This window comes from Poecilia reticulata, chromosome 16 (assembly GCF_904066995.2).
Source record: "Poecilia reticulata chromosome 16, P_reticulata-male-v2, whole genome shotgun sequence".
NCBI lineage: Eukaryota > Metazoa > Chordata > Actinopteri > Cyprinodontiformes > Poeciliidae > Poecilia > Poecilia reticulata.
In genome coordinates, this window is record NC_088845.1 from 12,617,201 (window position 1) to 12,635,651 (window position 18,451).

An 18,451-nucleotide genomic window follows, 5' to 3' on the forward strand; every position below is an offset into this window, starting at 1 on the left:
TTTGTGCTATGATCTGCGGTGGTCTCGTGCCATCCCTAAAAAGATAACTCCCTGGATGTTTGCCCATATAGCTCATGTCAGAAACCATCACTGTCTGCACCATTAAACATAGCAATTGAGGGAATGCCATGGTGGTAAATAATGCTCAACTATGAACAATGACCAAGGAGCAACAAAGAAGTAACCAAGCACAAGGCTCTCACCATGACTGTTTTCACCGTCTCTCCTACTACATGAAGCTAGGCAGTCTGACACCATGGCACACATTACAGCTGCCACTTTGAACAAAAACAATCATAGAGCAATGTGCATGCTCTGCGTGCTCTTTCGTTCTTGTGTTTTATTTATTTGTTCATTAAAAAAATATCAATATACATGATTAAATAAAAATAATGATAGCTACTACAGTGTAGCAAAGCATTACAAGAACAAAGAACGGCTCTCAGCAACACTCCAGTCCTATTTTCTATGTAAAGAGCCGTTCAGAAGAATCGGACTGTTCCTGAATGTCACGTCACTATATTGCAGACTTTTGCACACAGCGTTGTCCCATATATGAAACATGTCAGTCAACACCTCCGCACAATAATTAAGTGCAGTGAGTGACAACTTTTTTTCCATCACCAATGCTTATGTGTCTCTGTTCAGCTAGCTTTGCTAACATCATGTCAACGAAGCTTACCTTTCTTTGAGCTTCTTTTCTAAGTGACGAAAAAAGTTAGACGTAGTCTCCACCGTCTGTGAAAGCGAAGCGCTGCTGAGTTAGCAGTGGCCATCGGATTTCTTATGATTTATGCAGCGCTATTCTATTACTAACATTAGACAAACATCTTCTGCCGCTCAGAGGAAACCACTGCGCATGTCTCAGAGCCGCGTGCGAGTGAAAGGTGGGGAGGGGGAGAGATGGGAGTAACAGAAACACGTTATTGCTTGGATTTTAATCGGTGCGTTTTGCATCCACTGAAAACAACGATGTTAACAAATAAACAGTATGCTGTACGTTTAGTAATATTTTCACAGTTGCGGTCTTGACTGTTCTTGAAATAAAATGCCGAGTCCTCAGCGCCCGAGACCAAAAGCGGTCGAGTCCGAGACGAGACCGAGGCCATCAAACAATGGTCCGATCTCGAGTACTACAACACTGGAAGCGAATATGTAAACACAAAGCAATCCTGGAAGAAAAAAACTGTTCTGCCTGGTTAAAAAGGCAAGATTTTAATATTTTTTCACTGATTTTCAAAACCTCAAGAGGCTCCACACACGACGAAAACAAATCATAGATATAACAGACACAGGCAGATTTCACTCACAAACATTTCAGCTGCCAGAAAGAAAATCTCACAAAACCTCTCGATACAAAACGGTTGTTCAAAGTAAGTAAACAAGGCCGATGAGGAAGAAGGAAAGGCGACAGTTTGTGGTTTATTTTTAAAAGAGAAACAATGACTCCAAAGTAAAAGGTGTTAGTTGAAGAAGCATATAGTTTTTTGATAGGTGAGGGTTTAATTATTATGTATTTTGGATTCCCCTCCACGTTTCTGTCACTTCGCTTTCTGACTGGCTTCAGGTCACATTCAAGAGGCTGCGTCCTCGTTTTTCCACGGGGAAAAACTCACACTCCCAAATATCAGACCAAGACAATCCGGCATGTTCAATATCCCTACATTTGAGGTCGTAGCGGTCCAGACATCCTTCTGAGCAAACCAGATCACTCCTAAGACATCACACAGAGCAGGAATATCTCCTGAGATTATTTTAAGAGCCATCACGATAATCGGAGCGACCTTTAGTCTGGAGGAAGACGAAGATCGGGTCGAAAATCGGCATAAAAATCAACCAGGCTTTAGAGGTTGAAAAAGACTTGAGGCTAGCCCAGAGGTTCACCTTCCAACAGAAAAATGACCCACAAGCCAGAGCGACACTGGCATGAAACCATATTCATGTGTTAGAATGGCCCAGTCAAAGTCTGGACCCCAACTCCAACAGAGGCGAAACTTGAAACCTCATTTTCACAGAGGCTCGGTACATTTGGTTCAGTTTTCTTCCAGATTTATTCCAGCTATGCACTATTTGTGTTGGTCCATGAAATTAACTTCTAATAAAACACACTGAATTCTGTAGTTGTAAAGTTACACAATTTTAAAAAAGGTAAAGAATGTGAATATTTTTGCAAAGCAACAAAGACTGTTATATGGATTAAAAACTAAACTGAACTGTCACGTTTTTGCAGCTGCAATAAAAAAAAGTTTATGCAGTTTTTGAAGGAAGACAGGAGTGAGAGAAGCTGCACAAGGGAGGGAAATGAGAAGCAGAAGAGGTGGTGAAGTACAACAGATTAATTTCAGAACAGAATGCTCCTGCTGAGAGAAGGACAGAGAGCAGGAAGGATAGAGGGGATCAGGAGCGGGGAAAACGCTGGGAAGAAAAAAGAGAGAACGGAGATTAAACATGCATTCAGCTCTCTCAAAGGGCTGCAGTGCTTTTCTTTTCTTTTTTTTTAGGGGAGGGGTGGTGGGGGGAATCTCTGCTGCCTGTGGATGTGTGTGAATGTGTATGCATTTGCAGTGATGTGACATAGCTTCTGGAAGACACGTTCACCGCCGGTTTGAATACCCCAAACGCTGAGCACTCTCATCCGCCCGCACCCTGAAGGACATGCGATGGAACCCCGGAGGTTAACAGGACCTCTTCATTACCATAAATCTTATCAGCTAAATGAAATGGGCGAGAAGCGGCTCTGATTTAGGCCTCCTGCTCCGCTGGGCTAAAAGGGAGACACCCAATCAAACCCCTGCGTTTTATTGGTCTTTTTTATTATCTAAATGTACTGGCACATGAGCCGGGTGGCAGAGGTGACAGCCCGTAGCAATCAACAACAAAAGAAGACAACGGTCGGTGGAAACACAATTGGTAGTCTGTAAATCAGTCATCTCTGCAGATGTTGCACATTGTGCATGAAAAATATGTATGCATGAAATTTAGCCCTTGTGTAGGAGCAAGAGGAGGAAAGTAGTGCACACACAAGTCCAATCCGAAGTAAAAGAGGGGGAAGAGAAAATGGATTTAGCTTCAGTTTAGTTTAGTGTAGATCCACATTTAGCTGCATCAGTGCTGCCGCTGTTCTTACAATGATCCACACATCACATGAGTTACATCACTAAAAAAAACAGTTTTAGAAACTAAATCAAAACAAAACAAAACAAATAATTAACTGTTAGTGCAATATATCCAACTCACAACCAGGAACTTACATTGTCTGCAGAAAACTAAAATATTTGTCCTTCAATATTTTTTTTAACTATCATTAAATATAACATATGCTGGCGTTTTATAACGCAGAACAGTTCTCTTCTGTACATTAGTTCTAACTTTTGTAAAAATGCATTTCGGTTTAATAGCATGCCTACTAAAGTGAAAATGGTTAAATTATATATTTTGAAATGAAATCACAGATGTTCAAAGCGAGTAGTGAGTAGTTTAATCTAGCTTTAAGAGAAAGTCATCCCAACATATCATGCAGTTTCCTAACACTTGTAGAGTAATGACAGCAAAGCACAATACCAGCTGCTCCATTTTGAATAATTTCAGTTCCATATTATGAAATTGAAATTTGGCCCCAACCTCCCAGGGAGGACATTAAGAGTAAACTGTGTGGAAATAATATCTTTAATAAGTTAATAAAGTGTTAGAAACCAGTCTGGTCCAAGTCATACTGGGACTTCCTGATAGTTTGAGGTTTGTGATTGGCAGCCTGTTGAGACGTCCACTCAATCCCTGATAACAGAGCTTCTACCTCTGACCAAGCATCCAAACGCAGCCGGAGAGAGACGCTCCGAGAGAAACAGTGAGAGAGAGAGAAAGAAGAGGAATGGGAGCAAGAACCAGAGAAAGGAGTATAAATCAATATCTAGAATGGAGTCAGGAGGTTTGTATGTGTTTAGTCCTGCTGATGTGTTGATTAACTGCACTGCACACACCTCACCACATACCACACACTCTTCTTCCATCCCGGTGTGTATGTGTGTGTTCTTCAGCTGATTAAGGTCTCGGAGTGTGATTAAGTGGCCCGCTCATCCAGCTCCTGGTTGGGGCTAACGTCGGGCTTCATTTCACCAGACACACATCAACCAGCACCACAAAATGCATCTGCAGCGATTCAGCAAACAAATTCAGAGCTAATCAGGCTGTAGATGCAGCTCATCGAGGTCGGCGAGTGATATTTTTTTAATGACGTCCAGCTGCGTGCGCTTCAAAGTGTCTTTGTGGAGGTATGGACATTTAAAGCGTGGCTGTAAAGGTCCCGTTCCCTTCGCACTGCAAACGTCTTCACATCGCTTTAACTTTTTCACCTTTTCCCATGTTACAACCACATGTGGATTTAATTGGGAGTTTATGTGATAGACCAGCACAAAGTGTTGAGGGGTCAAGGACGCGTGATTTCCAGTTTATTCTTTTAGTAAAGTAAAAATCTGAATATGTGCTGCTCATCTCTCTCCACTGCCAAATCAAATCTTCATATGATACGTTTTGCTCTCTTTAAACACCAAGTGACTGAAATTTTTTTTACATATTCTTTTCCGCAAAGTTAGGCAAGCTTGGTCAGAATGGATGGAGAGCATTTGTGAACATCAGTTTTAAAATTTTACCACAGAATTTTAACCTGGACTTTGACTGGACCGTTCAGAAACATGGATATCCTTTAAACTGATGTAGCTCTGGCTGTATGTTTAGTGTTGTTGTAGAACGGAGAACCTCCACCTATCAAGTCTTTCACTGCCTCTGACAGGTTTTCTTCCAGGACTAATCTGTATCATCTTCCCAGCTTTCCTGATCAGGCTGAAAAAGCCACTACCACATCATCATGCTGCCACCACTGTGCTGTGTAGAGGTAGAGTGACAGCCTCATACTGAGCTTTGAAGCAGCAATCCAGAGTTTGATTCCAATTTTTGGGACTTTTGCTGCATTTACTCTCTTCTTTCTCTGCCCATTTACTTTCTGAATACTGTAAATAAGAACCACAAAAACCTTTTTAGACAATGTATAGCTTAAGACTGGTCATTTTCTTTACATTTACAGTTATGCATTACTTTGTATTAATTTAGCACAGAAAATTCTGATAAAATAAACTGAAATTTGTAGTGGTGACATGACAAAAACGTATATTAAGGTGCCCCTTATATGTATGCATCTCGATTCCTGTGGTTCTTAAGGGAAATTTAATACTACTAATGCTGCTAATGAACATTAATACTATATTAGTGTCAACCACCAAACACACAATTACCTAGAATTGTGTACATATGTATTTTTTACCCTGCTGCTGTATGTGCACACCTGTGCAAATCCAATAAGAGGTGAACCGTTAATAGGATTAACTGTGCTCCGACACAAATAAGACATCTTTACTAATGGTGTCATTATATACAGTCTCAGACTGAATCTGTGTGGATTAATCCAGAACCACATAACAGGTTTAACTCCCAGCGAGTATTTCAGGAGCATGAAGTCGCTGTAATTAGAGCGGCTATGATTACATGCTCGTATCGCCATACGCCGATTTTAAAATTAAATCCGATCCCGACTTCCATGGCTAAGTCATTCCACATCAGCTAAACATAAACCACCCCGCCTCCGGCGTTCTTTGGGTCTTGTCACATTGTCAAACTAATATAGACCAACTGATAGCCCATTAGCTGCTGAAGCATCCTGACATAAGTGTGCTACATTCAGGACTCCGCGGCTGCCTCATAAACTGCAATCTAATTCTACTACCACAGGGAGAGCAGAGCGGAGGGAGTGAGAGGGATTCGGGTTGTGACAGAGAGCAGAGAGTGGGGAAGAAATGGGAAAAGAAGAGGAGAGGGAGGGGAGAGAGCCACAGAAGAGGAGAGAGGTAGCTTAATGCAATAAAGCATGTAGTATTGACATCTTTCTCGTGTCTATTGATTCCCCATTATGTTGCTAACAAACCCAGGTTGACATTTTGTCATTTGCAATCATGTTAACACTGCGACTTGTACGCTCCCCCTCCACAAGCCAATCTATACCTGCACACACTAGTTTGCACATGTGTTCATACTTGTGCACACTTATTCCCTCTTCATTAAACACACACACACACACACAAAGTGGATGCATGCATAACCCTTACATCATGTTGCAAGTAAATAAACGAAGGAACAAAAAAACATGAGCAAAAGAAGGAGCTGTGTTGAAGAATAAGATGCACCAATCAATCAACCAGAGATTGGAATTCATCAGTTTTCACTGATTAGCTCTGATTGGTGGAAAAATAGGGAATGCATTTAAACTAAGCGATCCAATCATTTAAAAAGGCTTTTTTTTTTTTTGCAATTTTGGTCATTTATGTTTTTTATACATTATTGCCCTTAAAAACTGAGAAAGGTATCAGTGTGTAAAAGCCTGACTGTTGTCTCCCTTAAATAATGGCAAAAATCATCTTATATGAGTAGAAATATGACCTGAGTTTGGATGCAAGGCACCAAAGGAGCCAGAGTTTGGCTTTGGAAAGCCTAGAGAAAAATGGCTCAAAAGAATTTCAAAATATGAAAAGACTCTGAAGCAAATTTCTGCACAACGAAATGTGGAACTCAGACTTCTACAGCAAAAATGTGACGAGTGTAAATGGAAATGTCTTGATTTCATATCAGCATTTATGGCTTTCTGGAAAAAAAAAATCTGAATCAAAGAAAAAAAACTGAAATCTGTATCAGTCAGGAAAATCCTGATCTGTACTCGATTCAGGTCAAATTTTTAATTTGTCATATAAATAAAAACCTTGGAGGAGCTGCACAGCAAACATGTCTCTAAATGTCACTAAATGATAAAAGCAGAAAAAGAAATACAGTAAAAAAAAAAATAAAAAAAAGAGAAAACAGCGTTTTAAATCTGAAATTTGAAACCCATTTGTAAGTGTAAGCGCTTGCATCCGTGAAAGAGAGCCAGTCTTGTAGGAAACGGTGGCTAATGGTGTGTGACAGAGAGTGCATAGTGAAGATGAACTGAATCTATGAGTGTGTGAGGAAAAAGGCAGTTTTTGGCCCCATCATATCATATCCCAGCAAGCCCAGCACTGTGCGGGAAACTCACCGGTTTCTCCTCTATGTCCCATTAAACTTTCATACGCCGGTTAATGCTGATGGCTCTACAAACCACTTTACTACGTACACACAGGTAGTTCACACAGCGGTGCCACTGACCTGTACCTTTCACAGACACGGTGCCATTAAAAATAGAACAAAACCTGGATGGGTTACAGCAGCTCGCCATCCAGGTGGAAAAGGGTCTAACACGCTTGTTTTATGCTACTGTATGTGATGGCTTGTCTGTTTCATGACGATGTGCGTGTGTGTGTGTGTGTGTGTGTGTGTGTGTATGTGTGTGCGTGCGTGCGTGCGTGCGTGCGTGCGTGCGTGCGTGTGTGTGTGTGTGTGAGAGCCCCCACAGGGGTTGTGCATGAGTGCTCGAGGCCTGTTGTAACATAAAAGAGAATGAACACACAGGGGGGCAGACGAGGGTCAGGTGGGGCTGAGTCTAACACTGCCGCTGTGACCTCTGACCTCGCACAAAGCTCTGACGCAAAGGAGTCAAGTAGCTGCCACCAGTCAAAGAGACAAGTTAACCGAGAGCTCAAGTCAAAAGCCCACCGACTACGTGGGAAATCTGAGTGCCTTGCAAAAGTGTTAACATCCTCTGAACTTTTTCACACTTTGTGACGTCGCAAACTTTTAGTGCATTTCACTGAGATTTGATGTGGGAGACAAACACAAAGCAGAGCATCCTTTTGCAGAGGAAGGAAAGTGAAGCACAGTTATGTTTTATGAATAAAAATCAAATACGTGTGGCCTGCATTTGTATGTAGATATTTTGAATCAAAACTTTGTCGAACCCCCTTTTAAAGCAAGTGACAGATTTAGAGTTTGTTGCTACCTGCTTGAACTGAAGTTTTTTTTAAAACTCTTTCTCTTTGCAAAGAGCTCACAGAGTGTCTGCAAACGTCAATTTTCCACATCTGAAGCCTTCACAGAACAACTGGATTCACATTGAGATTAATTTACACACATTTTGACTGAACAAGTTGACTTCTGAAACGAGGTTTCACTTCTTTAGGGGGTATCAGAGTAAATCCTTGACACACTTTTGTAATTTTTCATTAGTAAAAATCACGTGTATCCCTTTTTCTCCCACTTTTCTACAAATTGTTTTTGGCCAAACACATTAAAGTCTGTGGTAGTCACATGACAAGATATTAGAAAGTCGGTGGCAAAAATGCATTTACTGAGCAAAAGCTATGAAGCATTAAAACTCAAATGTTAAACATCTTTAAAATGTCAGCTAATTTACTGTTTAGCTGGTTTCCGTATTAATTTGTTACCAAACATCCCTGCTTCCATCTCGTTTCCTCGTGTTCCCAATCTCGTTTGTGAATCAAACCCTGCACCCTTGCAGCAACAAACCCCGCATTTCTCAAGAAGGACGTTGCGCCGTTCTGCTTTATCTAAACAGAATAAAATCAGCATAGCATTGTGAATCACTGTCATCCCCCTCGTCCAAGGAGCCCAGCTGCCTGCGCAAACTTCCCCATCCGTTTGTCTGCTTATTCAGATGCAAGGCCACGGCCCAGGACGCTGCAACATAATGGCTCATCTGTGGTTTATCCTCACCTCTCCAGCTCAAACTGAGTTTTTCTCACCTTCCTCGTTTTTCACTCTGTCATCTGACTCGCTTTCACGTGATTCTCTCCTTTCTCTCTCTCTCTCTCTCTCTCTCTCTCTCTCTCTCTCTCTCTCTCTCTCTCTCTCTCTCTCTCTCTCTCTCTCTCTCTCTTTCTCCTTCCACATTTTTTTTTTTGTATCTCATTCTGACATTTGCCATTTTTCAACACTTGGAGCGCAAAAACTCCTCCCCGCGGGTCCCTTTGACTCGCCCTCCTTCCAACACCTGTCCCTTCTCCTCTTTGTGTTCGTCTCTGGAGAAATGGCAGGTAACAGGTCATTCTCGTCCCTGCACGCTGTTTTTCTCTCTTTATCTCCATCACTTGTCCTTTTGTCTTGGTTGCAGTGAGAGGTGAAACCAGCTGTCTCCAAAATGAAATGAGCCGAAACAGATTTCTAAAAGCGATACTAGGAATTTGGGACGGCTTGTTTTCGTTGTGCCATTAAAGAAATAGTTCATGATTTTTTTCCCACATTAGCTGAGAAAAAAACTGTCTTCCTCTTCAGCCTCTGGGTCCAAGTAGTCTGTATTTATGGGAAATTACATTTTTTTCCGGTTCCCAGTCCAAAACAAAACAAGAACATCCCACTGAAACCAGAATTGTAACTGTGAAGCTGGAAGTTGCCAAGGAGCCCCACATTCAGCATCCAAGATGGCTGCCATGCATGAAAATATCCTAAAAGTTGCATCTGTTTAATATATAATTTATATTTACCATATGTACTGTAACACCTCTATTTGTGAAAAAGGTCATTTAGTGTTTGAGTGCATGAAATAGAAAGAATTGTTGTCATTCATGTCTAAAACAATTACAAATAACAATGAACTACTACCTGCAGCAAGGATGCACATAACAACACATATGACCAATGCATCATTATACTTAATGAAAGTGTGGAATGGCATACTGAAGGTGAAATAATAGTAATTTAGCAGAACCTCACTTCCAAAATTTTGAACTCTCCCTTTAAACGCTAATTTAAATCAGTGCACAAAGGCAACGTACGTCTTAATAATTTAGAATATCATTGAAGAGTTTTCAAAAAGTGAAGTTCGAGATATTCCCGGCTTTTATTGCCATTTCAATGGTTACATCTTACAACTAATGGCAATCACAAATTGTCCATCTTTTTCTACAATGCCTTTTTCCTTCCACTTAACTTTCCATGAACATTCTAGGATACAGCGCTCTGTGAACATTTAGCTTTTTTTTTTTAGCAGCAGCATTTTGTGAAGTACTCTCCTTGTGGAAAGGCACCATTTCCTGTAAACCAAAATCATCGAAATGAATACAACACACCGCAGTCAGGTTTAGTAACTTCAGTTTCACTTTTAAAATAAATCACTTAATTAAATAAAACTTTTGATGGTACAATTTAAGTTTTATGCAGCTGCATAAAACTTGTGCGTTTGTGTACAGTAAAACTTTTGATGGTAGGCTCAAAGTTTGCTTATACCTCAGGCCATCTTCACAAGCTATGACGATCTACTATTACAACACTTTACTGAACTATTTTTTATTGCTTTTAATTCGTCCACAAACGAGAGAGAAAGAGGAAGCTGTTGCATGCCTAGAAATCAGACCAAGCTGGACTGAGCTCAGACTCCTCTGACAGCAGCACTTACACACTGAGGCCGGTCTGGATGCTCCCAACATGCGTCCCTTTTCTTCCACATGAGCGCAGATAAAACACAGACGGCGCCACTGCTTCACCACCACCACCCTCCCCCTCATCTTCCTCTCCTCTTCCTCCCTGACTCCACACTCCCTCCGCTCCCAACCGCGCAGCAGCCAAGCCATGGGACAGAAAGAGACGCAGTCAGTCACTCCAAGTGGAGATTCTTGCCAAGATGGGAGCATTCATGCGCCTCAGTTAACAATAAATACTAGTCTGTGGTTCCCCTACAGATTATGCTTGTGAATGAAGCTCATGCACACAATTAAAAAGAAAAAACAAATAAAGGAATAAAAGGGTGTAATTCTCTTCTCCTTCAGCATGGTTGCACTTCTCCGTACACCTTGCTCTCTCCTTCTGTCTCCCCCTCTCACTTCTTCCACCGGCCCCGGAATCGATCTCCGCAGGATCGATAAGTTGGCATGAATATTCCCTGCCTGCCGAGAGTCTAGTTGGGGAGAGTCGGAGGCTGAGGCTCAGGCGCAGGCAGCGGAGGAGAGGGGAAGGACGGGGAGCGGAGGCTGGAGAGCGAAATACCCGGAGAAAGGAGCACAGAGGCGGAGAGGAAATAAAACATCACACGCAGGGGGTGGATGGAGTAACGGCGCATCGGACTGGACAGCAAATACGAGGATATACATCTTTTTTTTAATCTTAATGCACGGATAAATTAATTCCGATTCAAACAAAAGGTGCACAGGAATCTGGTTAGAAAAAAAAGAGGAGACCGGGGGAAGTGAGTGTGTAAAGTGGGTGTGTGTGCGCCGACAGCTCCTCCAGCTCTGCAAGCGCATCGGGGCGGGTCTGCAAGGCTGGCCGGCATGGAGGAGGTGTAGCACAAGGAGGATAAGGAGGGAATATAAAACAACACAGTAAAAATAAAAACAAATTTAAAAAAGCAAATGTCTTACCGGAGTTGGAGCGGAGAGCCAGAGGGGACTTGAGACGCCAGGCGCTGAGGTCAGGGGCAGTTCTCTGAAAGACGAACGGCACCGGCAAGGGAACAAACATGATCTTCTTCTTCCTCCTGCTTCTCGTTTGGATGCAAATAATCTGACACAAGCTGGGTGACAAGCTCTGTCCTCCTCTGATGCTTCTGGCTCTTCTCTGGCAGACAGCTTTGGATGAATATTTGGTTTGTAGAGCTCACAACATTCGCAGTTAGATGTGTGCACATGTAGCCTCGGTTGCGCACTTTTTTTTTAATGTACACGTGTGATGCATTAGAGTTTTGGTGTAGCCTAAATGTGCATAGAGCATTTATATATAGATATATATTTATATAGACGTAGGGTGGTCCCTTGAGTAACTAACACGCAGACGGGGAAGAGAGGAGCTCGACTTCTGCAGCTACGTGGAAAGTTCCCTTAGAATTAAAGCTTAGAATAAAAGCTGACGCACCCGCGCCTTCCTTCTACTACCTTTGCTCTGTTAAAGCTTTCTCCTTGAGTAAACATAGAGGCCCCCGGAGCTTATTTTACCCTCTCACTCCTCAGCGGTTCCTGTAGGTGTGAAGAAGGCATGAGAACAGTCGCTGAGCCTATTCCTGTGGCGTCGCCGCTTTGGTATTCGCTTTTGCAGCTTAGAACAACACCATCGGAGATAACACAAAGACAGGACAAGAAAAGACACGCAGAGTTGTTAAGATGTATGCATTTTAAGGGGCTATTGTATATATATATATATATATTTGGTCTTTAGCTGCTCCTTAGTCGTCTACATTCATCCAATACGCGCAAAGGCGCCGGATCGCGCATTCAACACAGCTCGGTTTAAGCGTTTTTTGTTTTTTTTTCTCCCTAAATCTAATAATAGATAGGTATAAAGAAATGGTAAATAAAAGGGGGCACAAACAAACAAGAGTCAGAGAACACAGCAGCGAGCGCGCATGGCACTGACGCTCCTCCTCCTTCGCTCTCTGTCACAAGGCAGTAATTAAAACGCAATCAATCGATAGATAAATAAATAAACATCTAAATAAATAAATACTAAAAACGGAAATCCCCCACGAACTGAAAAGAAACCAAAAAAATAAATAAATAAAAACACAAGACGGCGTTGCTATTCTAGAATCCGACCATGGTGCCGCGTCTTATCGGAACACTTGCCTATATCTCCGTCCATCCGCCTGTGTGTCTTTGTTTTTTTTTGTTTTTTGTTTGTTTGTTTTTTTAAATCTTTTTTCTCTCTTTTTTGATTTTTGCCTGTCTCTTTTTTTTTGCCCCCCTCCCGTTATAATTTGGGAACCCCCAGATAGCTCACTCGACCCGGCTCCCCTCCAGGATTGTAGCGATCTGCCACCAGGCTGGCCGCAACATTGAGGCGAGAGAGGAGCCGCTACTACTCACACATCACCACCCCCAGCCTCCGCACCTCCCCTCCTCTCTCCTTCAATCCCTCCCTCCTCCCGCCTCCCACACCCGCCTAAGCACCTCACCACCGCCCCTCCTTTCCCACCTCTCTCTCGTTTTCACTACCGCTGCAAAAGGTATCCTGTATTGATTTTTTTTTTTTTTTTGCACCGCCACCATCACCCCCCCAACCCCCACCAACACCACCTCCTCTTAATAATACCGACTATAATGATGCCAGCGTTGATCAGTGCATTACTGTTTAGACTCCTTGAGAAGGGGCAAAAGTCTCCATAAGAGGCACCTACACAGCCGATATTTGTCAGGATGCAAGGCTTGCTCATAATGAAGTTATCACGCCGCTCCTGTCCAGAGCCGGCCCAAGGAATAAGAGAATTATGCTGCGCCACCCCAGTCAGCAAGAGTGACTTCTGCTACAGGTGCAAGCAGGTACCAGGTTGGCCAGGGACGCATTGAAAGGGCAACGAGCACCAGACAGAAGTATAGAAGATATTTGTCACCTGGGTCATGAAGAGGTTTTTTATTGCTTAACGCATGAGCAGTCGAGGGGGAGAGTTGATGGGGAGCCGCGTGCCTTTGGGTTGAGTGGAAACCTGGTAGCAAGATTAGCTTGCAATGCTTTGTGCAGAGCTGCATTGCATTTTATTCTATAAATTTATCATTTATGTCGGTTGAGGGTAAAACATGTAAAACTATTTTCTATTTTCTACTTAAACTGTAGGGGGAGAAAAATGAAATCACTCATTTAGTTTTGTTTTGATCTGGGGTCATTTTTGATGAGTCGGAATCAAAATAAAGTGTTTTTTTTTAAAGGTTTTCAGAAAATAAAGTCGTAAATAATTACATTACATGCCATCTGAGTATGTTTATGATTATTTATGTCTGCAGGTTTTGTTACCATTTCAAATGAGGGTCCAGCTTACCAGATTATCTCATACAGATAATTTATTGTTGCACTGCTAGTAAGACATGAATCTATGGGGGTTAAACGCAATACATGGAATAAAGATTCGGGTCATTTAAAGGGATTTTATAATGGGCCCTATTCATACTTCACGGACTGATTTTCTCTAGTTTCCAATAGAAAATGGAACAAATGCCAGAATTTTGACAAGAAAGGTCAGAGGTCACAGGGGTTCTGTATCCAGTAAGGCTGTTTTGTAGACAAAATTTTTTATAACAACATGAAATCAGAACAAAAAAATATATAAATATAGTATAATACAAAGCCAGAGCAGACTTTTCATGCAAAGATTTTATTTCAGCATCTTAATGACTATTTATCACCATAACATATGAAAGTTAATTATAGGAAAGATAAACTTACTTCCTGAATTTATGTACAACTACATACACAATTAAATGAGTTTTAACTTTAAGGCAGAGTGGTGATTGCTAATCATCATATAGCACATGTGATGAATTTGACTATAGATATTTAGCATTCAGATGAGATAAAAGTGTGTAAATATGGTGCTTGTTTGTATTTCATATGCAGCAACAGGCATTAGTGGCGTAGAAACGTCACCATGGCTGTGTGGTGGTTTGAGGCGCAAGAACAACAAGTTTCTCCTGTAGTTCAATTACATGAGTATGAAATGATTTGTTTACTTGCAGTAAATGGAAGTAGAAAAAGACAAAAATGTTGATTGATAAATTGATTGATGATAAAGCATTGATGATAAATGGGGTAATGAATAAACAAACATCAGTGGTTAATAAAGTAAATCTCTGTTCTTCCAGGTCTTAAGCAACACTGGTTCACCATTTAAACAGACTGTATATGCTTCAGTCATTTTTTACCATAAAGGTTCTTGAACATCAAATTTGAAAGAATTTCAATTGATCATAATTTAAATTTTTTTTTTAACTTAAACCGGAAAAATAGTTGCAGTTATACTTAGATAAATTGTAGCATTAATTTAATTATGCTAGCATGATTATTTATGCCATTTGCTGTCACATTTCATGCAGTTGCAGCTTTATTGAATGAATAAATAACTATTTTTAGTCAACTTGTAACCTCAAGTAATGTAAGTGTCCCCCTTTACAAACTATCTGATTCTGCATTAAAAATGTTCTGCTTTCTTTTCTTATGGTTGTAGTGTTGGTTGTTCTGTAACCAAATCGCAATCGCATGTTTTGCATTTCTATAATTCATAAAAAAAATACTTAATTCATAGAAAAACACATTGGCATGTGAGGGTGTAGGTGGGCCATGTTGGTACAAAATATAGATTTATTTTATTTTAAGGAAATGGGAAATAAATAAATGGCAATGTGTAGTTATGAAGCTCGGTACAAATCAGCAGAGGAACAAACTGACACAGAAAGTATGTTGTGTGACATAGTTGTTGTCTGAAGGGGGTCACTTCAAAACATACAAAAAAAGAAGAAAAACACAACTTAGACAATTTACTTTAAATATTATGTTTCATTCCTTTTACACTTGAAAGTCAGGTTTTTCAAATGATAAATATATCAAATAATTAGTGCGTGTTGCACTGTTTATAGCACTTTAGTTTCTAAATGCATAAAAAAAAAGCATTTTGTCAAGTTGGCACCACAACAACTAGGAGACCCAACTGCTTCTGCTCCAGAGCTGGAACCGGTTCTTCTCATGTGCCACGTTACTCCCACATCTGAGCTCCGACCTCCGAGACAAATCAAACAGGACTTTTGTGGTCCTGTTGTTGGTGATAAAAAACTGGCTCTAAATCAAATTTTGCTTAGAGCTGCAAACAGTCTTGGCCTGTCTTGCTCCTGACCACATTAAGCCCTCCTTAGTGGACCAAAGTGGACTTTCAGGTCGGTGCTAGACGACAGGAACACCTGCATAATGTATCAGATCACCATTGCCATGCAACAACAGCAGGTGCAAATCACAGAGGACTGATTAGATGCAACATTTTGTTTGCTATGATACTTCAAGTGTAGTGCATTAAATATGTCATGGCTTTAACCCACTTGGTTTCCGTTTTATGCTCCCTGGTGAGATGGATTTTACTGATCCACATCCTGAGAAAAGGGAGGGAAACAATGGAAAGTCCTTGTTGCAATTGGAAAATATAGAAATAATATTGAATTGTCACGTTTTCCTGATACAGTTCTAAACAGGAAGCAGCACTCCAGGTATGAGTAACTTGGCTGAAAAAAACCCCTTTCATGTATTTTTCTTTTCTTTTTTAGAGTGAACTGCATGAATCTGATAAGTGCATGAAAAATCCCCAGGATTGTATTTTGAATAAATGTTGACGATGCTCCCGGGTTACAGGTAAAATCACTATCTGCCCCTGTCGTCCCTGGATAGCTCCCCTCTGTCCTCACTTCCTCTACAGCGGCGTGTTACATGCTTGTCAATTACGGGCCAGCATCAGTCAGCGCCGGGCGCTTACACACCAGATTATTGTCGATATAGATTTTTAAATAGAAAAATCTATACTTTAAACATCACAGTCAATACGGGCAAATCAATAGGAATGAGCCCTCTCTTGCTCTTGCTCCTGTTGGGCCTGAGAAATCCCCCCTCCTCCACCAGCATCTCCACCTCCTCCCTCCATTGCTCCGTCATCAGGGCTGCATGTTTTAGTATCTGCAGGTGATTAGGCCTGCTTGAACTTGAGATTGGACGCGTGCAGTGAGTTATTTGCTTCTCATCGCCATGTTCCCCGTTCACTCAGTCATCAACCGACAGCCTAATTGCCAGAAATGTGAGCGGCACACTAATCTGGCGCGCTCTTAATTATGAAAAATGCCTCATCCCCTGCAGAAGACAAGCCGGTTTTATTGTCCTTCTCCCTCCGCTTCACACATGACAGATGACATCCGCAGGTCCAATGAAGAAGAGGAGGGAGAGAGGAGTAATGAAAAGGTAGGAGAAGAGGAGAAAGGAAGAAATGAGGGAAGGGAGAAGTGACTAGTTGTCCTTCAAAGACCCCCTTCTCTCCACAAAGGGAGCCATGCGCGCCCCCTTTCCCTCCTCCCTGCACTCCTTCCAGACAAAAGCAATTATTTCTTGTAGAATGTAGTGTGGCTGTGCGCGTCTGTGGAAGAGAGGGATGGAGGGAGGGTGTGTGAGATTGAAGGAGGGGAAAATAAGATGGTGTTGGAAAGGGGTGAGGAAGATGAGGAGGTGAGGAGGAGAATGGGGGGGTTGAGGGTGGTGGCGCTAACAGCATCCACCCGTTTGTCCTCCACACACTCGTCTTGCCAAACTCTTCTTTTTCCCCCACCTGACACGGAAAACTGCCAACCAGGTAATCTCCCAGACATGAAAACCTTTTTAAAACACCTGCCTGAGTTTCGGGGTCGTTCGCTCACCGGCAGAACGAGGCAAACGAGGGTTTCAATTGAATTATTATTTATTTCTTTAACCCAATTAAGGCGGCTCTCCCTCATCATGTTCCACTGCGTCGTGTAGTTTGACAAGTACAAACCCCAACACAAAGGCGGGGATACCTGGTGATGACACCCGTCTGCTGTCTCACATTGAGTCCATCTGTCCGTCTCAAGCCCACATCATGAGTTTCAGCCCAGTCGGTGCTTCTCGTCTGCTGCCTATAGGGCCCCCGCAGCGAGCTTCAGTCCCCTGGGAGTCCCAGGGAGGACTCCCCTGAGGTGGGGCAGGAGGGGTCGCTACAGCCAATAACCCCCACTGGACCGCTCTCACTGACTGTCCTGACTGTCCCCCCCTCCCCTCCGATCCCCCTTACAATCCATACAGACCCATGATATCTGGCTCCATTGTTTTCTATTCGGTGCTTTCACACAAAAAAAACGGTTTTATAGAAAATTGTCTCTTTTTCTCTTTGTGGTGTTTTGCTTCTATTCTTTTCTGAGATGCAGTAACGGATGAAATATTGAACAGTGGATTCAGAGATTGAAGATAATTCATGTAATTTTGTTGCAGAATCAAAGCTTTTAGCAAAGAAATTCAGGAGACTTTTCCTCTAAAATCAGCAAACTTCATTTCTTCCAATTTTTCTGTAACATTCAGGATTCACATATATATTCAGTTAATGTATATATATTTATTAAATGTTTTACTGTGTTTGTTATTTTTGATTTCTGCTTGTTTTAAATGCTGCATTTAAATGTAGCAATGACACACGTTTCTAAACTGAACACGTCTCGAGAATAAACAAGTTATTGGAATAATCAATCATTGTCTTTATGCTTGAAAAGTTGTTTATTGTTGCCATAATCAGATTGTTTAAAAAAAATTTCAGTCTCACAGTATATTAAAATAAACAATAATGTTTTAATTAATAAATAAAACATGCATTGTTAAACTTTTTTCTGTTCATTTGATCTCAGTCATAAATATCTATCTATCTATCTATCTATCTATCTATCTATCTATCTATCTATCTATCTATCTATCTATCTATCTATCTATCTATCTATCTATCTATCTATCTATCTATCTATCTATCTATCTGTGTTTTTTCAAGTATGTCACACTTTAAATTTTTTTTGAAGTATTATCTTTGCAGATGTATTTGATCATGTGGTTTTCCATCACGACAAACAGCAATTTGTTCAATTTCTCACCACCACATGCTTTCAATGTCACATCCATGCTGTAGGTCAGGAGGACGTTGAATGAAATATTTATCCAATCAAAAGGAGACAAAAGTATCCTCAGGCTACACATTAGTCATAAA

The 18,451-nt window shown here is 41.3% G+C and overlaps 1 protein-coding gene across 3 annotated transcripts in view; it reads right to left on the minus strand.

The window, feature by feature from the left end:
- pou2f2b (POU class 2 homeobox 2b) overlaps positions 1 to 13,263 on the minus strand; it is a 60,868-nt gene extending 47,605 nt beyond the window's left edge. For all 3 annotated transcript variants that reach the window (XM_008431322.3, XM_008431320.3, XM_008431323.3), the window contains exon 1: positions 11,325 to 13,263. In XM_008431322.3, the coding sequence (XP_008429544.1) occupies positions 11,325 to 11,424 (100 nt within the window). In that variant the 5' untranslated portion in view covers positions 11,425 to 13,263. The remainder of the gene's footprint in view (positions 1 to 11,324) is intronic.
- Between the last annotated feature and the right edge of the window lie 5,188 nt (positions 13,264 to 18,451).